We start from the raw sequence: 14,624 nt of genomic DNA, 5'->3' as shown, positions 1-14,624 counted from the left end.
ACAGAAGTGGTAAAGTTTAAATTCTAAATGGCTTCTAGAATTCCCTTTCCTTTTTTTAAATTAAGATTTATTTACCTGTTTTAGAGAGAGAGAAAGAGCATGGAGGGGAGGGGCAGAGGGAGAGACAGTCCCAAGCAGACTCTGCGCTGAGCGTGGTGCCCAACTCGGAGCTCAACCCCATGACCCGAGATCACGACCCAAGCCAAAACCAAGAGTTGGCTGCTTAACCGACTATGCCACTCAGGTGCCCCAAGAATTTCCTTTTTTTCTTTTAATTACATGTAGTAACTAGAACAGCTTACCATGTATTTTAAAATTATAACTTTTCTGGGTGCCTGGCTGGCTCCGTCAGAAGTGCATATGACTTGATCTGGGGGTCATGAGTTCAAGCCCCACATTGGATGTAGACATTACTTTAAATAAATTAATTAAATAAAATTACAACTCTCCCACTTTTTAATTTATCTACGAATGTTTTTTCTCCTGAGTTGCTATGTGCCAAGTGTTATACTAAGTTAATTCCAAAAATTAGTTCATTGAAACTTCACAGGAAGCCTATGAAGTTGGCAGCGTGTATTAGTTATCTAAGCTGTGTAACAAATCATCCCAAAATTTAGTGACTTAACACAACCACTGTAATTCATTACCTCTCATAGCTTCCGTGGGTCAACATTCGGATAAGACGCAGGAGGGACGGCTTGACTCCACTACACAAATCTGGTGCCTCCATCCTTAAGACTCTAAAGCAAGGACTGAAACATCCAATATCACACAAACATCTGGCAATTGGTCCTGGCTCTTGACCAAGACCTTCACAGGGCCTGTCCGTGTTCTTCACAACATGGTGGCTCATCAACTTGGTTGATTCCAAACCAAGCATCTGAGAGACGGCCAGGCGGAAGCTGTATATTGCCTCTAGGACCTAGCCTTGGTGTTTCACTGGTGTCGCTTCCATCATAGTTACCAAGGTCCACTCGAGTTCAAGGGGAGTAAACACAGGCCCTCCCTGCTATAGACTGCATTGGGCACTGTGATGGTTGATCGTATGGTGAATCTGATTGGGCCACAGGATCCCCAGATTAAACATTATTTTGGAGTGTGTCTGTGAGGGTGTTTCTAGATGAGATTCGCATTTGAATCAGTGCATTCAGGAAAGTACATTCCCCCCCCCCCAGTGTGGGTGGGCACCATGCAATACCTTGAGGGCCTGAATAGAACAAAAAGAAGAGGAAGGGAGGATTCATCCTCTTCCCACCTGCCTGGTGAGCCTGGACGTCAGTCTTCTCTGCCCTTGAGCTGGGCTCCCCTAGTTCTCAGGCCCACAGACTCAGACTGAACTACACCACTGGCTTTCCTGCACCTCCAGCTTACAAAAAAAAGATTATGGGACTTCTCAGCCTCCCAAATCACACGAGCCAGTTCCTCATAATAACTCCATTCACACATCGATGTATATGCGTACTGATTTATACAGATTCTACACAGAGACACATACACGTAAAACTACATATACTTGTGTGGGGGCTCTTTTTCTCGAATACATGTACCCCCAAAGTCCGGATGTTGAAGTCCTAACCCCTATACCTCAAACTGTGACCGTATTTGGAAATAGGGTGTTTACAGAGCTAATCAAGTTAGAATGAGGTCATTGGGGTGGACCCTAATTCCATATGAGTGGTATCCTGATAAAATGGGGAGGTTTGGAGACAGCTCTGCTAACCAGGAAGACACGATGTGAAGATGAGGGCAGAGATGAGGATGATGCTTCACTAGCCAAGAAGTGCCAAAGATCGCCAGGAAACACCCAAAGCTAGACAAGACACGTGGAGCAGATTCTCCCCCGGAGCCCTCAGAAGGAACCTCCCCTGCCGCCCTTTGTCTCAGACACACAGCCTCCAGAACTGCAGGACGATGAAGGCCTGTTGTTTAAGCCCCCCACCCCCCAGCATGTGGTGCTTTATTACAGCAACCCTAGGAAACGAATCCACCACCTCTTGATGGAGGACCGTCAATGTCACACTGTAGGAGGAGCCGCTGGGATGGGGTAGACATTGGTGTGGCCATCTTTGGAAACTACAGTCTGCCACAACCCGTCCTCTGGCCAGCAAAAATTTACAGCCCTCCCACATGCAAAGTAGGCTCATCCTCTCCCACAAAACCACCAAGTCTCACCCTACTAGAGCACCAGTTAACATCTAGGATCTTAGCATGTAAATCAAGTCCAGACCGCATTGAGGCTCCCGGAGCACAGCCGTGGTGGGACACGTCACTGAAGTCTTCTCCTTTCAAAGTAATCCTCACTCTCCTGCAGAGCCTGAAACTATCAACTCTAAAACGACATCAAGGATCTCTTTCAATTGTATTCTCCCCTCGTTTTCTCCCTTATAGAATTAGATGATGTTGAAGTTGGAAAGTGATGTAAAGGTTAAGCTGAGCCCCACACGTCACCTGGACAGATCTTGCTCTAGACACCATGTTGGGTGAAGGAAGACCCAAAAGAGTAGATACCGTAGGCTGCCATTTATAGGAATTTCGAAGGCTGGCCAACTGATCTGAAGTGATAAAAGTCAGAATAATTGTTACCCTTGGGGGCGGTTTGACTGCAGGAGGCCATGAGGGATCCTTCTATGGCTTGACCTGGTTGGCGGTTGCCCACGTCTATAAATATGTAAAGACTCATCTACGTATGCCCTCAAGATTGTGCATTTTGTTGTATGTAAATTATACGGCGGATTTTTTAAGAAGAGGTTTAAGATAGTCCCGCGGTTCCCGTACTTAAGGATTGAATAAACCAATCAAATTCCACACACACACACACACACACACACACCCCAGCTGGAGGAAGTAATTTTCTACAATGACTATGGATTGATGTAACTAGGAAGAAATAAAACGCTTGCTTCTTGTATTAAAAAAAAAAAAAATTACAGAACTGACTTGAAGCTATGCTCCGCGAAGGTCACAAGAGGGCGCTAAACAGCTTGCCGCGATCTCCGAGGCGGCTTTAGCTGTCCGTGCTCTCCGTCCCCACCCACTTTCGGCTTTGGGTGGGTCCCTGCGCACACCGGCCTCTAAGCAACAGGAGAGGGCTAGACCAATCCTTATTCCAGGGCCTCTATTGTATTAAAAAGAATGAGAAATGCCAAGACAGGATTTTGTAAAAATTCTGGTATATTCTAGATGTTTTACATTTAACCATTACACGTATGTGATAAATGACATATGTATGGAAGATTTCACGCGTTCTAGACTGTATTTCTGAGACTGTTGGGTATTTTCTGCCTCTCTCCCCAGGGGGCCATTTCCAGCTTTAGAAACACACACCCGCCCGTCCCAACCTATCACAAACACACACACAGTTTCAGCAAGGTGAGACGTCAGTATCTCCCAGTTTCTCATGCGCTCCAGCCTCTAGAGCTCCCAACAGCCTGTATGTAGATTTCCAAACAAAAATCGCGGACCTCATCTAAGGGGACAGGACTGGATCCAAAGCTAAACTGTTCATCCAAAATGTGAACATTTTCGGGGCGCCTGGGTGGCACAGCGGTTAAGCGTCTGCCTTCGGCTCAGGGCGTGATCCCGGAGTCCTGGGATCGAGCCCCACATCGGGCTCCTCCGCTATGAGCCTGCTTCTTCCTCTCCCACTCCCCCTGCTTGTGTTCCCTCTCTCACTGGCTGTCTCTGTCAAATAAATAGGTAAAATCTTTAAAAAAAAAAAAATGTGAACATTTTCGAAGATAAAAGTTGTTTTGGGTTGGTTGGTTGGTTGGTTTGTTTTTTAATGATTCAACCATATGTTCTGGTTCTACTGTAGCAAAAAGCCACATGGGACCTCTGGGCCTCAGAGCCCTGGGTTCTGCGAGTAGTTGTCATTTGTCGGAAACTGGATGTTGACTCTAACGGCCTTGGACTGAGGCCGCAGCCCAGGGAGAGCACAAAGTTAATCCTGCCTAGGTGATGACTGCTGCAGAGAGTCCCAGAGGAGCAAGGCCAGTGCGTGGAGAACATTCTCCGTGGCTGCTACCCAGCCGAGCGCTGCAGGGGAGGAGAGGCCGGGAGGGGCCCTTACAGCTCAGGGCTTCCTATCGCTTCAAAACGTCAGACAACTTCTGCAAGAAGAGGAAGTCTTTGCTGCCAATACTTTTGGGGGCAGGGTGGAAGTCCATGGAAATCTTACCTCGTCCGAGATTCCTGAATGTTCGGTTTGGCGTTATCTTGGTTGGGAGGTGAGGAAAGAGAAGCCCACGTGTCGGAGATGTCCGTGAGGACGATGATGTTTATTCATCTTGTTATTGCTCTTACAACTCACGCTGACCCCGCTAGGAACCAGGCGCTGGTCCAAGCACATGACGCTCCCAACCACCCTCTGGGGTAGAGACGATGACCGCTTCAGGAAGCTGAGGAAAATGAAGCACAACGTGGGCGGGTGACATTATGGACCTCACCGTGTGGCCCCCCAGTGAATACGCTGAAGCCCGAAGCCCCAGTGTTTATATTTGGACATAGGACCTTTAAGGAAATCATTAAGGTTGAATGAGGTCTTAAGAGTGGGGCCCTAATTTATTAGGACTGGTGTCCTTGTAAGGAGAGGAAGTGACACCACGTGGACATGGAGAAAAGGCCCCATGAGGACACCACAAGGTGACCATCTGTAAACCAGGGACAGAGTCCTCACCAGAAAGCACCCCCAGCAGCACCTTGCTCGTGGGCTTCCAGCCTCCAGAACTGTGAAAAAATAAATTCCTGTTGTTTACCATCCCCCCAGGCTGCAGTGCTCCCCTGTGGCAGCCCTTGCACACTGAGACAGGTCACTTGCCTGAGACCTTTTGCCTGGCAAATGGAAGAACTGGAGTTTTAATCCAGGCCATTTTATTTTTTTAAGATTTTATGTATGCATGTATTTTAGAGAGAGAGAGAGCGTGTACGTGCGTGGGAAAAGCAGAGGGAGAGAGAATCCGAAGCAGACTCTGCGCTGAGCGTGGAACCCGGTGTGGGGCTCAACCCCACATCTGTGAGATCATGACCTGACCCCAAACCAAGAGTCAGACGCTCGATGGACTGAGCCACCCAGGCGCCCCCCAGGCCACTTTAATCCATGGCTATTGCACAGTGCCTCTCGCCCTGGCAGAGTGGGAGAGTCCTACTGGGGAACAGAATGGCGGTCATAGGAACTACCAACATGCATGGCCACTTTGCACCAGCCCACTGCGCTAAGCACTTTGCGTGGATTATCCATTAACACCAACAGCAATCCTGGGAGGCTAGGGTCATGACTGTCCCCATTTCCTAAAGCCCTAAGAGCATTCCAATGGGGGCAAACGCACTCCAGAGCCAGCGTGGTACACTCTGCTATTCTATAATTGTTTGGTCAGCTCCACCACTTGGCCAAAAACTGTTCAAATCAGCCTTGCGAGTGAGATAACATAGTTGAGTCAAGTAATAATGAAGCCCCCACTTCTCTGAGAAGGCCTTTGAAATAAACGAGCCAGTGAGGAAGGTGTTCCTTCTAAGACATCACAGCCTTGGCAGAGAAAGGGCCAGTGGGGAGGCAGCCCTGACCTGGGGGACAGGGGCGGGGAGAAAGAGGAGCTCTGTTAGAGGGACATGACCCAGCCAGGACTACTGCACTGATGATGAACAGGGCCACTGCCCTGGCTCCCTTTGAATACGCAATGGCTGACGGGGACTCAGCAGCAGTCAGGTTGAGATCCAAGGGCGGTTCCTAATATTGCTTCTGTTCCCCACCACAGCCACCTAGAAAGAACACCCCATTTCCACTTCCATCACTGCCCTCTACATCCCCCCTATTAGGCCTTGCTTTCTTGTTCAGGTGCTCAATTTCATCAGTCCCATGGATGGACGCATCTCCTTTCTGCTGGCAGAGCATTTCCCAAAGAGCAAGATGAGTCCCGCAGGTGGGCACGGGTGAGACAGTTCTTTTGCAACCTGGTGACTGGCAAGCGGAAAGCCTCCACACGGTGCTAAAGTGCTTTCATAACACCTCTCGTGCTTGCTCGTATTTGAACAGAGAGACCAGACTTCAGATCCAGAGCCTCCCATGGGCAGCAGTGTCCACTGGCTCTCCTTGCCTGATTTCCACTATCTTGGAAACTTGTTTCATATATACTTTTTTTGTTGTTGTTGTTTCAAGTGGCAAATATGTTTCTTGTCACTCCATCTCGGTTGGAAGTAGAAGTCTCCTGTTCACTCCTTCAATTGGATTTTATAATTTTCTTCACATAGGTCTTATGAAGACCTTCTCATTAAATTTGTGTTTAAATATCTAATTTGTATTTTAACTATTTCCTCTCCATTCCTACATACTTATGTCTAGACTGGATAAGCTGTTTATGTAACGTTTACACATGAATATTGACTTTTGTATATGTAATATTTATCAACAGATGTACTGAAATTGAACCATGCATTTGGTCGTGAATTTATTCAGTGGCAAGAAACAGGAAGATGAGAGACACCTAGGGCTAGCATAGCTACTCAGCAACGCCCAGAGGGACTCCAGCTCTGCTCCACACTCCTCAGCACGCTGACTTTCGTTCTCATACTTGTTACCTCGTGGCAAAACATGGCTGCTACAGCCCCAGGCCTCATGACTGTGATCCAAGCAGAAAGGACGGGGGAAGCAGGGAGTGGCAATTCCCTTACCAAGAAAGCAAAGAGTTTCTCAGAATAAATTAGTTGGTGTGTCTTATTGGCCAGAACTCTTAACATTTCACCACCTATAATAGCAAGTTAAACTGGAGAAGCAAATGTTTAGCTGGAAATTTTACCACAAACTCACAAAAAAAATCAGGGTTCTAGTGGTCACGAACTGAGAATTGATATTGGACATAAAACCAACAGGTCTACAAGCTACTCTTGCATTCTTAGAATAAACTTTGCTGGCTTATAGTGGACTATGCTTTTAAATAATTTGGACAATGTTTTGACTTTTTTTTTTTTTTAAGCTATTGCAATATTCAGGATCAAAGACCTGAACTAAGATAGTGCAATGGAAATAGAATCAGACTCAATATACGTTGAGAGGGAGCATCGAGGCCCTGTGATCAGACCTAACTGCACATAGAAATGCTAGAAGCAGGGGCGCCTGGGTGACCCAGTGGTTAAGCGTCTGCCTTCGGCTCAGGGCGTGATCCCGGCGTTATGGGATCGAGCCCCACATCGGGCTCCTCTGCTATGAGCCTGCTTCTTCCTCTCCCACTCCCCCTGCTTGTGTTCCCTCTCTCCCTGGCTGTCTCTATCCTGTCAAATAAATAAATAAAATCTTAAAAAAAAAAAAAGAAATGCTAGAAGCAGAAACAAGTACAGAAATAGAAAGTGCTATATAAATTTTAAAAGGGAATTATCACCAGTGGTATTAAATGTTAAGCTGTCTTTAAACACAAATGCTGATGAATTCATGAAATTTTCTTTCAGATTTGGAATGTCCTCATTTTAAACAACACATAGAAAAAATTATACCAACCTTTCTCTCTGGACTTTTTATTAATATAAAACTATTGTTGTGGTAATAGTATAGTGGTCTTTATCTTTCAAATACTGAAATATTTATAGACAAAATTATACATTTAATATTTGCTTCGAAATAACATGGGACCTGCGGAGGGGAAAGTAGATAGAAATGAAGATGAAACAAGACTGGCCAGGAGTTGGTTACTGAAGATACGTATTGGGTATATGGGATTCATCGCATCATTCTGTCTTCTTTTGACTGTTTTGAATCCTCCATAATTAAAAAAATGTTTTAATGTTTACTGAATGAAAGCACATAATTTTGCGTATATATACAAATACTTGTTTTAAATGCTAGTGCTTCATAGGCATTCTATCCCACAGGATATTTGCTTTTTTAAAAGGAACTGTATATGGTCAATATTCATGGGTCTGCTGCTTCCTGAACTTGGTCTTAAGAGGCCATGGGTAGAGAGAACCCTCCAGTAGCTATGGGCGCCTTCCTCCTCACTGTACTTAGCTTCCAAGTCTACAACCTCACAAGGTTGCCGAGTCCAGCTCCAGCTTTTGTCAAATCTGTAACATTCAAGGCGACAACGGCTGCATTTACGTATGCTGCAGCAATCTTAAGCCCAAAATGCTCCAAAGATTAAATAATCATACCCATTTAAAATACATAGAAAAATAATTAGTATTTATACAAAGTAGATTTTTTACAAAACAAGTACACTACCTCTTAAAATACATCTTATATCCAAGCACAGAAATGTGGGAATATACATGGAAGAATGCGTTTAAGAAAAAGCATTTATTTCTAAATGCTGAGTGGGAAGGCATAGTAGAGAGAGTCCTGGTAGAACTTTGAAGAGAACTTCAATTTGCCAGCATTCTCAAGCTTCTGAAAACAATTCCTGAAGGGATTAGACTGCTGTTCCTCTTTCTAAATTCTGTTTAATTTCAGCTGTGTATTTTCCATAGAATCTTTCTGCCTTCTTGTTGAATTTGGCATTCCTTTCATTAATGTAGTCAATGTCTGCATCGTCATTATAAGGACGTCTCCGGCTATATTTGTCTCGTTTTTCAATTCTGAAGGAAGAAGAAAAAAATTTACAAAATTCAAAACTGCCTATTTTTTTAATCTTGATAAAACATGGCCAACTAGTTAAGAACAGAATCAGTGCACTCAGAATAGCACACTGGGGGTTGGGGTAGTTTTCATCAAGATCAACTTGAAATTGCTAATTGACAGCACAATCCCGGGTATGAACCCTGAAATTCAATAAATAAAAACTCATCTTTGGAATGCGTCTAAAAAGAGCAATGATACACTGTTAGCCACTGGACACAAGAAGTTCTATTAGAAGAAAATTACAATACTTATATAAGTATATATACTTATATAAGTATATAATAACCATAGCTAATATGAATAGAGGACACATTATATACTAGTTATATTTAATAGTTTTATGTATTAACTCCTAAAATATAAATTAATTCTGCTCTGCCTAATATTCACCCATATCAGTATTAAGAAACACAAATATAACAAAGGTACATTTACTAGAACATTCGTACTTCTTCAACTCAAATAGTGGAATGCTTATGAAGGTCAAAGCCCTTAAAGAATCATTTTCTCTGGACCTTTCCCTGCTTCAATTATGACAACTCCATTTCAGCAATATTTTGCACCCGTTTCCAGATCATATGGATTCTACTCACACATGCTGTCTGTCCCCAGTATCACCACAGACGCTGAATAAGAAATGAGCAGGAACAGTATCTGCTCTTTCAATTCACTCTAAGCACGCTCTGTCCATTTTGTCGTTCAATACTTAAAAGTTCAGGCTGCTGTACTGAGTACTCACTGTTTTTCCAGATCCATGACCATCCTATCAACCTCTTCTGTGGAAGGCACGTGTGTTCCATGAAGAAGACTGTTGGATGTTGGGAAAAACTCTTCTCCACTGAAAAGACAGCAAAACGGACTTAAAGTAACACTACACAGTTCCACATTTGCAAATTTCAAACCAAGTTACCACTCCTGGTGAGCAATATTATACATTAGTTTACACATTACATTATATATATTAAAGTATATACAGTGTTTACCGTGGGATCCTATCTTAACTTTTAAAACTAAATAAATAAATGACAGAATTGGAAGGGACCTAAGATATCCCCTCCTCCAGCACCGTCATTCTACAGATTTAAGAGCCAAGGGCCAGAGGTTAAGGGACATGCTTCTAGGTTCAGGTTCTTTCTCTTCCCACTAACGCAGGGGTCAGCAAACCACACCTTGCAAACATCTTACTGGGCCCCAGCCACACCCACTTGGTTCATGTGCCCTCCATGGTTGTTTTCACATCACAGCAGTGGAGCGAAGTAGTTGTGACGGAGACCAAAGAGCCCACAAAGCCTAAAATATTTGCAGACAATGTTCACCCATCCCAGCACTAAAACATTCTGCCTCCTAAAACATCTGAGTAACTGATAATCTGGTTGTTAAACTCAACACCCAGTCTTAGAATGCCCAGCTAGAACAATAACCAGGTGGTTAGCTGAAGTGCTGTGGCGTGAGCAATAAACCGTATTGTCAAGGCCAGAAAACATTCTTGGGCAGCTGCTGATGACCCATACCTAAGCTTTAAAGTGTGTACTTATGTATGTGTGTATATATGTATACGCCACACACACACACCCCTATGTCCCTTCAGAACGAAAACAGGACTCGCATTAATCCTGCCAACTTACTGTTTTTCTCTCAGTCTCTCATAAGTTCCCATGTCGGGTTTGATCTGCTTGGTCAGCCGGTGATACTGGCGTAACTGGGCAGCAGCATAATCTGAAGATAAAAGGAGAATCGGAGAAGATGTATCTCCCTGTTTTGTCATTATGATCCAGAATATCAAAACCATTTTTAGTAATATTTGCACAAGACACTAAGCACAGCTCCTACCCTGAAGATGCGGACGATACAGGCTTTTGCTACTTTTACCACAAAGAATAAAAGAATCCAGCTGGCTGAAGTAGAGCCTTTTTTACTTCTGCCCATGAGACATATTTGTGTTTTTCTTGGGTTTAAGCCTCTTGGAGAATATTCCACAAAGGGACATATCCTTTTTTCTTTTTTTGGGAGGGGGGGTGGCTATCCTTTCTTAAAACCAGAAACACTGAAGGTAATGCGAATCTAATGGGGCCAGTCAAGGAAAGGCGAGCTTCACCTGAGAATCCCAGGTCAGGGTTTTTCCTCCTCTTCTTCCTCTCCCATCTTTCTGCATCTTCTGCACTGATCTCCAGCAGCTTCACTTTCTCATAGTCCTCCCCTCTCGCTGCACATTCCTAAGAAGAGGGAAAAGAAGCGAATACTGCAATGACGATCCAAGCAAGTACTGGATCCACTTTAAATCAAGGCTGAACAAAGATATTAGGCAACACTTTAATGGTAACTACTTGGAGGAAATCTGGGAACCTGCTATGGTGTGTAAGACAGTGCATGCCTGAATTTAAAACACATACTCAATAAGTAGCAGGTGCCAGCCCTCTCGGAAACGTTTCACATACACTGACTCGTTTAATTCATCAGAACTCGAATTATTATAATCCCCGTTTTACAGATGAGAAAACAGAGGCACGGAGAGGTGAAATAACTCCCCCGAGTGTTGCTGCTAGTAAACAGCAGGGCCACCACGTGGACTCCGGCAGTCGGGCTCCAGAGCCAGTGTACAAAACCAGTTACTACGGTCTCCATACAACAGAATGACTGAATAAACCACTTATGAAGCCAGCGGAGTAAACCCTCACCTTCTTCTTTTCTTCTTCCTGCAGCTCCCATTCTAGACGAGCCTTTCTAGCTTCCCAGTTAGCAGGTAACTTAAGTCTTTTATCTTCTTCAACAACTTCCTGGTGATTTAATTTACGGGCTTCATTCTAAAACCATAACACAAAAAAGTTTGTCGGCTGGGACACGAAAAAAATCCAAACAAAATCTTGCCCACTTTGAAAAGGGTCAGGTAAGACACATTAACAAGGGGACTCTGTTTTATCCTAAAAGCAAAAAATAGCCATCAAAGGATTTTAAGCAAGGGGATGGCCTAATTAGGCTTTTTTTTTTTTTTTTAAAGATTTATTTCTTTGAGAGAGAGGGAGAGAGAGAGTGAGGGTATGCACACATGAGCAAGAGGACGAGGGGGAGAGAGAATCTCAAGCAGACTCTGCACTGAGCACAGAGCCTGATGTGGGGCTTGATCTCAGTACCCTGAGATCATGCCCTGAGCTGAAACCAAGAGTTGGATGCTTAACCAACTGGGCCACCCAGGCACCCCTCAATTCTCTTTTAATCCTAATTCAAGCAAAAAGCTTCAATTTGGGGCTGGAGGCTTTAACACTAATCTTAGTATCCCTAACCCCTTCCAAGTTCCTCCTCCTTCTTAAATATTTTACAAGTTTATGGCAAAGGAAAGATATTTTCCGTTTGAATTACTCTACGAAGAGTATGATTTAAAATGAATTTAAGTGGGGCACCTAGATGGCTCAGTTGGTTAAGCATCTGCCTTTGGCTCAGGTCATGACCTCAGGGTTCTGAGATGGAGCGCCGCATTGGGCTCCCTGCTCAGTGGCGAGTCTGCTTCTCCCTGTCCCCCTTGACTCTCGCCCCTTCCCCGCCCCCCGCTTGTGTGTGTGCATGCGCGCTCTGTAATAAATCTTTAAAAAATAAAAAAATAAAATGAACTTAACTGCACATAACTTAAGGACAACATAAGTTAGATGTTTCTTAGGTCACAGGTTGGCAGCAGTTAGTCCAGGAAGCCATGTCTCCTAATTTCCAACCACATGTACTTTACACAGTCCCTCCAAGTAAATATTTAAGTGTGTGTAATTCCTCATTAACTTTTTCTGGGCAAACAGAGATACTCCTCTTAACTACCATCCATCTTACATCCTTATACTCTTGGCTCTGGCAATGCCCTCCAGCTGAAAACACCAAGAACATACCTATAGTCAAACAAAGTTGTGTTTGTTGCACTGAAAGAGAGCAAACCATGGGGAACTGTAGGCATTTCAGTGAGTGTGTTAGGAGAGGCTAGTTACAGGATTTTGGTTTTTATCAGGTGCCTGGGGTGGGGAGTAAGGTTCAAGGGAGTATGGCGGTGCTGTGGATAAGACAGTGTCAGAAAGGCAGGGCATTCGATGACTGGATACCGTAAGTTTTTCTACAGGATTAATGGGGTGAGAATAATGCTGTAATTGATCCTAACAGTCACTAGGGTTAGCAGAAGAGGGGAATGTGTGGTCATTTCTGTGGTTTGAACAGTATTTTTTTGTTCTCTCCAATAGTCAGAGTGATGTTGGGGGTTTGTGAAACCATAGCCAAGCTGTCAGTCAGGCCGCTTAAGTTCAAGTAGACCAGAGGTGCTTTTTCCTTTCTCAGCTCCAACTGCAGCCAGTTGTTTGCTGGATTCTTACCCCTAATATGAATTCCCTTACTTTGCATTTGGTTCCTCTGCTTGGATATTTCTTCCTCCAATTTCTTTGTCTGATAATACCTTACAAATCTTTCAAACAGTTTGGGTGTCACCTCTTATATGAGGCACTCCTGGAGCCCCTCAAACTGTATTCTCTCCTCTTCACTCCCAGGGCACTCTGTTCCCAAAGCTCACATGCCATGTAATTTCTGGCTAGAAAGTCGTCTCTTCTACTTAAGAGCAAAAGCCATATCATAATCATCTAGTTTCCCACCAACTAGGTGAGCCACTGACACAGGAGACTTTCAGAGATTCGCTGATTATTTTTTAATGAACGGGCAACCAGCTCTCTTATTAACACGAACGAGTTTCTTCCAGTCTCTAGCTCTACATATCGCCTAAGTAAAAGGAAGTCTGTCAGACTCATACAGCAGGGAGGCTGTTAGTAATAGAGACTTCCAAATCTAGCCCAGATTAGTTAAATCAAAAGTGAGTGAGAGGACGGCTGGAGAGAGCACGTGTTATTTTCAAAGGTAATTTCACTCTGCTGCCAGGGTTGAGAACCACCGGGATAGATCTTTCATCCAGTTCTGCGGGTCTGTCAGGCACGGTTTTGCGGCTTCCTCGTCCCTCCACAAACGCGCACGGGCCTGCCAGAGTGACCAGGCTCAGCCGCCTCGGGGGCTACTCACCCGCTTCAGGTGCAGCTCCCGGAATTTGCGGAGCCTCTGTTCGCGCTTCTGGGAGGCCAGCTCCGCGGGGGCCGCCAGGGGCTGCTCCGCCTCCTCCGCGCTGTCCACCGGCACCTGCGGCGAGGAGGACTGGCTGGAGAAGGGGCGGCCCAGGACGATTCCCCGCCAGTCCCGCCGGGCCGGGCCAAGCCCTCACACCAACCCCGACTTCACAGCGTCTGCGCCTTCCTGGCCCAGCACCCAGGCATCTCTTCCACCTTTCGCCTTTCATGCCCCCCCCCCGGAGCCTCCCCCAACAAAAATCCCTGGGTACAGCCGGCGGAACTTACCTTCTCGGCTAAAATCGCAGCCGCCATCACGATCTTTCCCTCACCACTTCCGACAACACATAGCACTTCCGTCGGGCTGTGGCCCACCCCGCCGATACGTATTAAAAACCTACTATAAGCCCCGCCCCTTCCTGGCGGTCTTAGGAGCTTGGGACCAATCCCTGCCGCCTTTAACAGTGAGAAGTTTATGATTGGGTAGGGCCTTGCGCAGCCGCAAAAGGCCTCAGAGGCTAGGGCGAGGAGGGGAGGGGTGAGGCGTGGAGGGCTGGGCGAGGAAGTGCTCGGAAGGCGACGGCTAGGAGGGGTGACCGAACCTGGAGCCGGGTAGAAAGTCACCCCAAGTGCACGCCACTCCCTGGAGAAGAGTGTTTCTCATTCAGCGCTTGGCCTCAGTGCGGCACCATTTTAATTCTCTTCGGTAGTGGGAGATACTTTCCTCGTCCGGTCGTTTTCCTCCCACCCCCTCCCCCCCAACCCGTAGAACTGTATAAAATTTCTAGAGGAGACTCCCATTTTGAGAGAAGCTTCACTTTCCTTTTTAAAACAAATAGCTAATGAACTCTTGAACGGGGCAAAAAGACCTTGAACTGGGCCAGAAACAGCAATTGTTTGAGGAGCGGTTGTTCCTATAGTGAACAGGTGAAGGGGGTGGGGGGTGGGGGGAGACT

At 45.4% G+C, this 14,624-nt stretch overlaps 1 protein-coding gene across 1 annotated transcript; it reads right to left on the bottom strand.

Annotated features, from left to right (window-relative positions):
- Positions 1-8,259: 8,259 nt before the first annotated feature.
- Positions 8,260-14,051, bottom strand: LOC123782357 (pre-mRNA-splicing factor SYF2). Its single transcript, XM_045782532.2, has 7 exons — positions 13,957-14,051; positions 13,628-13,741; positions 11,275-11,400; positions 10,695-10,812; positions 10,225-10,315; positions 9,339-9,437; positions 8,260-8,556 (listed from the first exon to the last, which is right to left on the bottom strand). Exons 1-7 carry the CDS (start codon positions 13,981-13,983, stop codon positions 8,391-8,393), a joined length of 741 nt encoding a protein of 246 aa, XP_045638488.1. The 5' UTR covers positions 13,984-14,051; the 3' UTR covers positions 8,260-8,390.
- Between the last annotated feature and the right edge of the window lie 573 nt (positions 14,052-14,624).

The sequence above is a fragment of the Ursus americanus genome, chromosome 33 (assembly GCF_024610735.1).
Source record: "Ursus americanus isolate L20-20 chromosome 33, mUrsAme1.1.p, whole genome shotgun sequence".
NCBI lineage: Eukaryota > Metazoa > Chordata > Mammalia > Carnivora > Ursidae > Ursus > Ursus americanus.
This window is presented reverse-complemented; position numbering and strand designations above follow the sequence as displayed.

What these genes read in the sequence shown, in the direction of transcription:
- LOC123782357 (XM_045782532.2), bottom strand. Translation starts at nt 13,983, where the DNA reads ATGGCGGCTGCGATTTTAGCCGAGAAG. An exon ending in CCCTGACCTGGGATTCTCAG is followed by an intron (nt 10,316 to 10,694) that starts GTGAAGCTCGCC and finishes TTTTATCTTCAG; the next exon opens with ATTATGCTGCTGCCCAGTTA. An exon ending in GTCATGGATCTGGAAAAACA is followed by an intron (nt 8,557 to 9,338) that starts GTGAGTACTCAG and finishes TTCTTCCTTCAG; the next exon opens with AATTGAAAAACGAGACAAAT.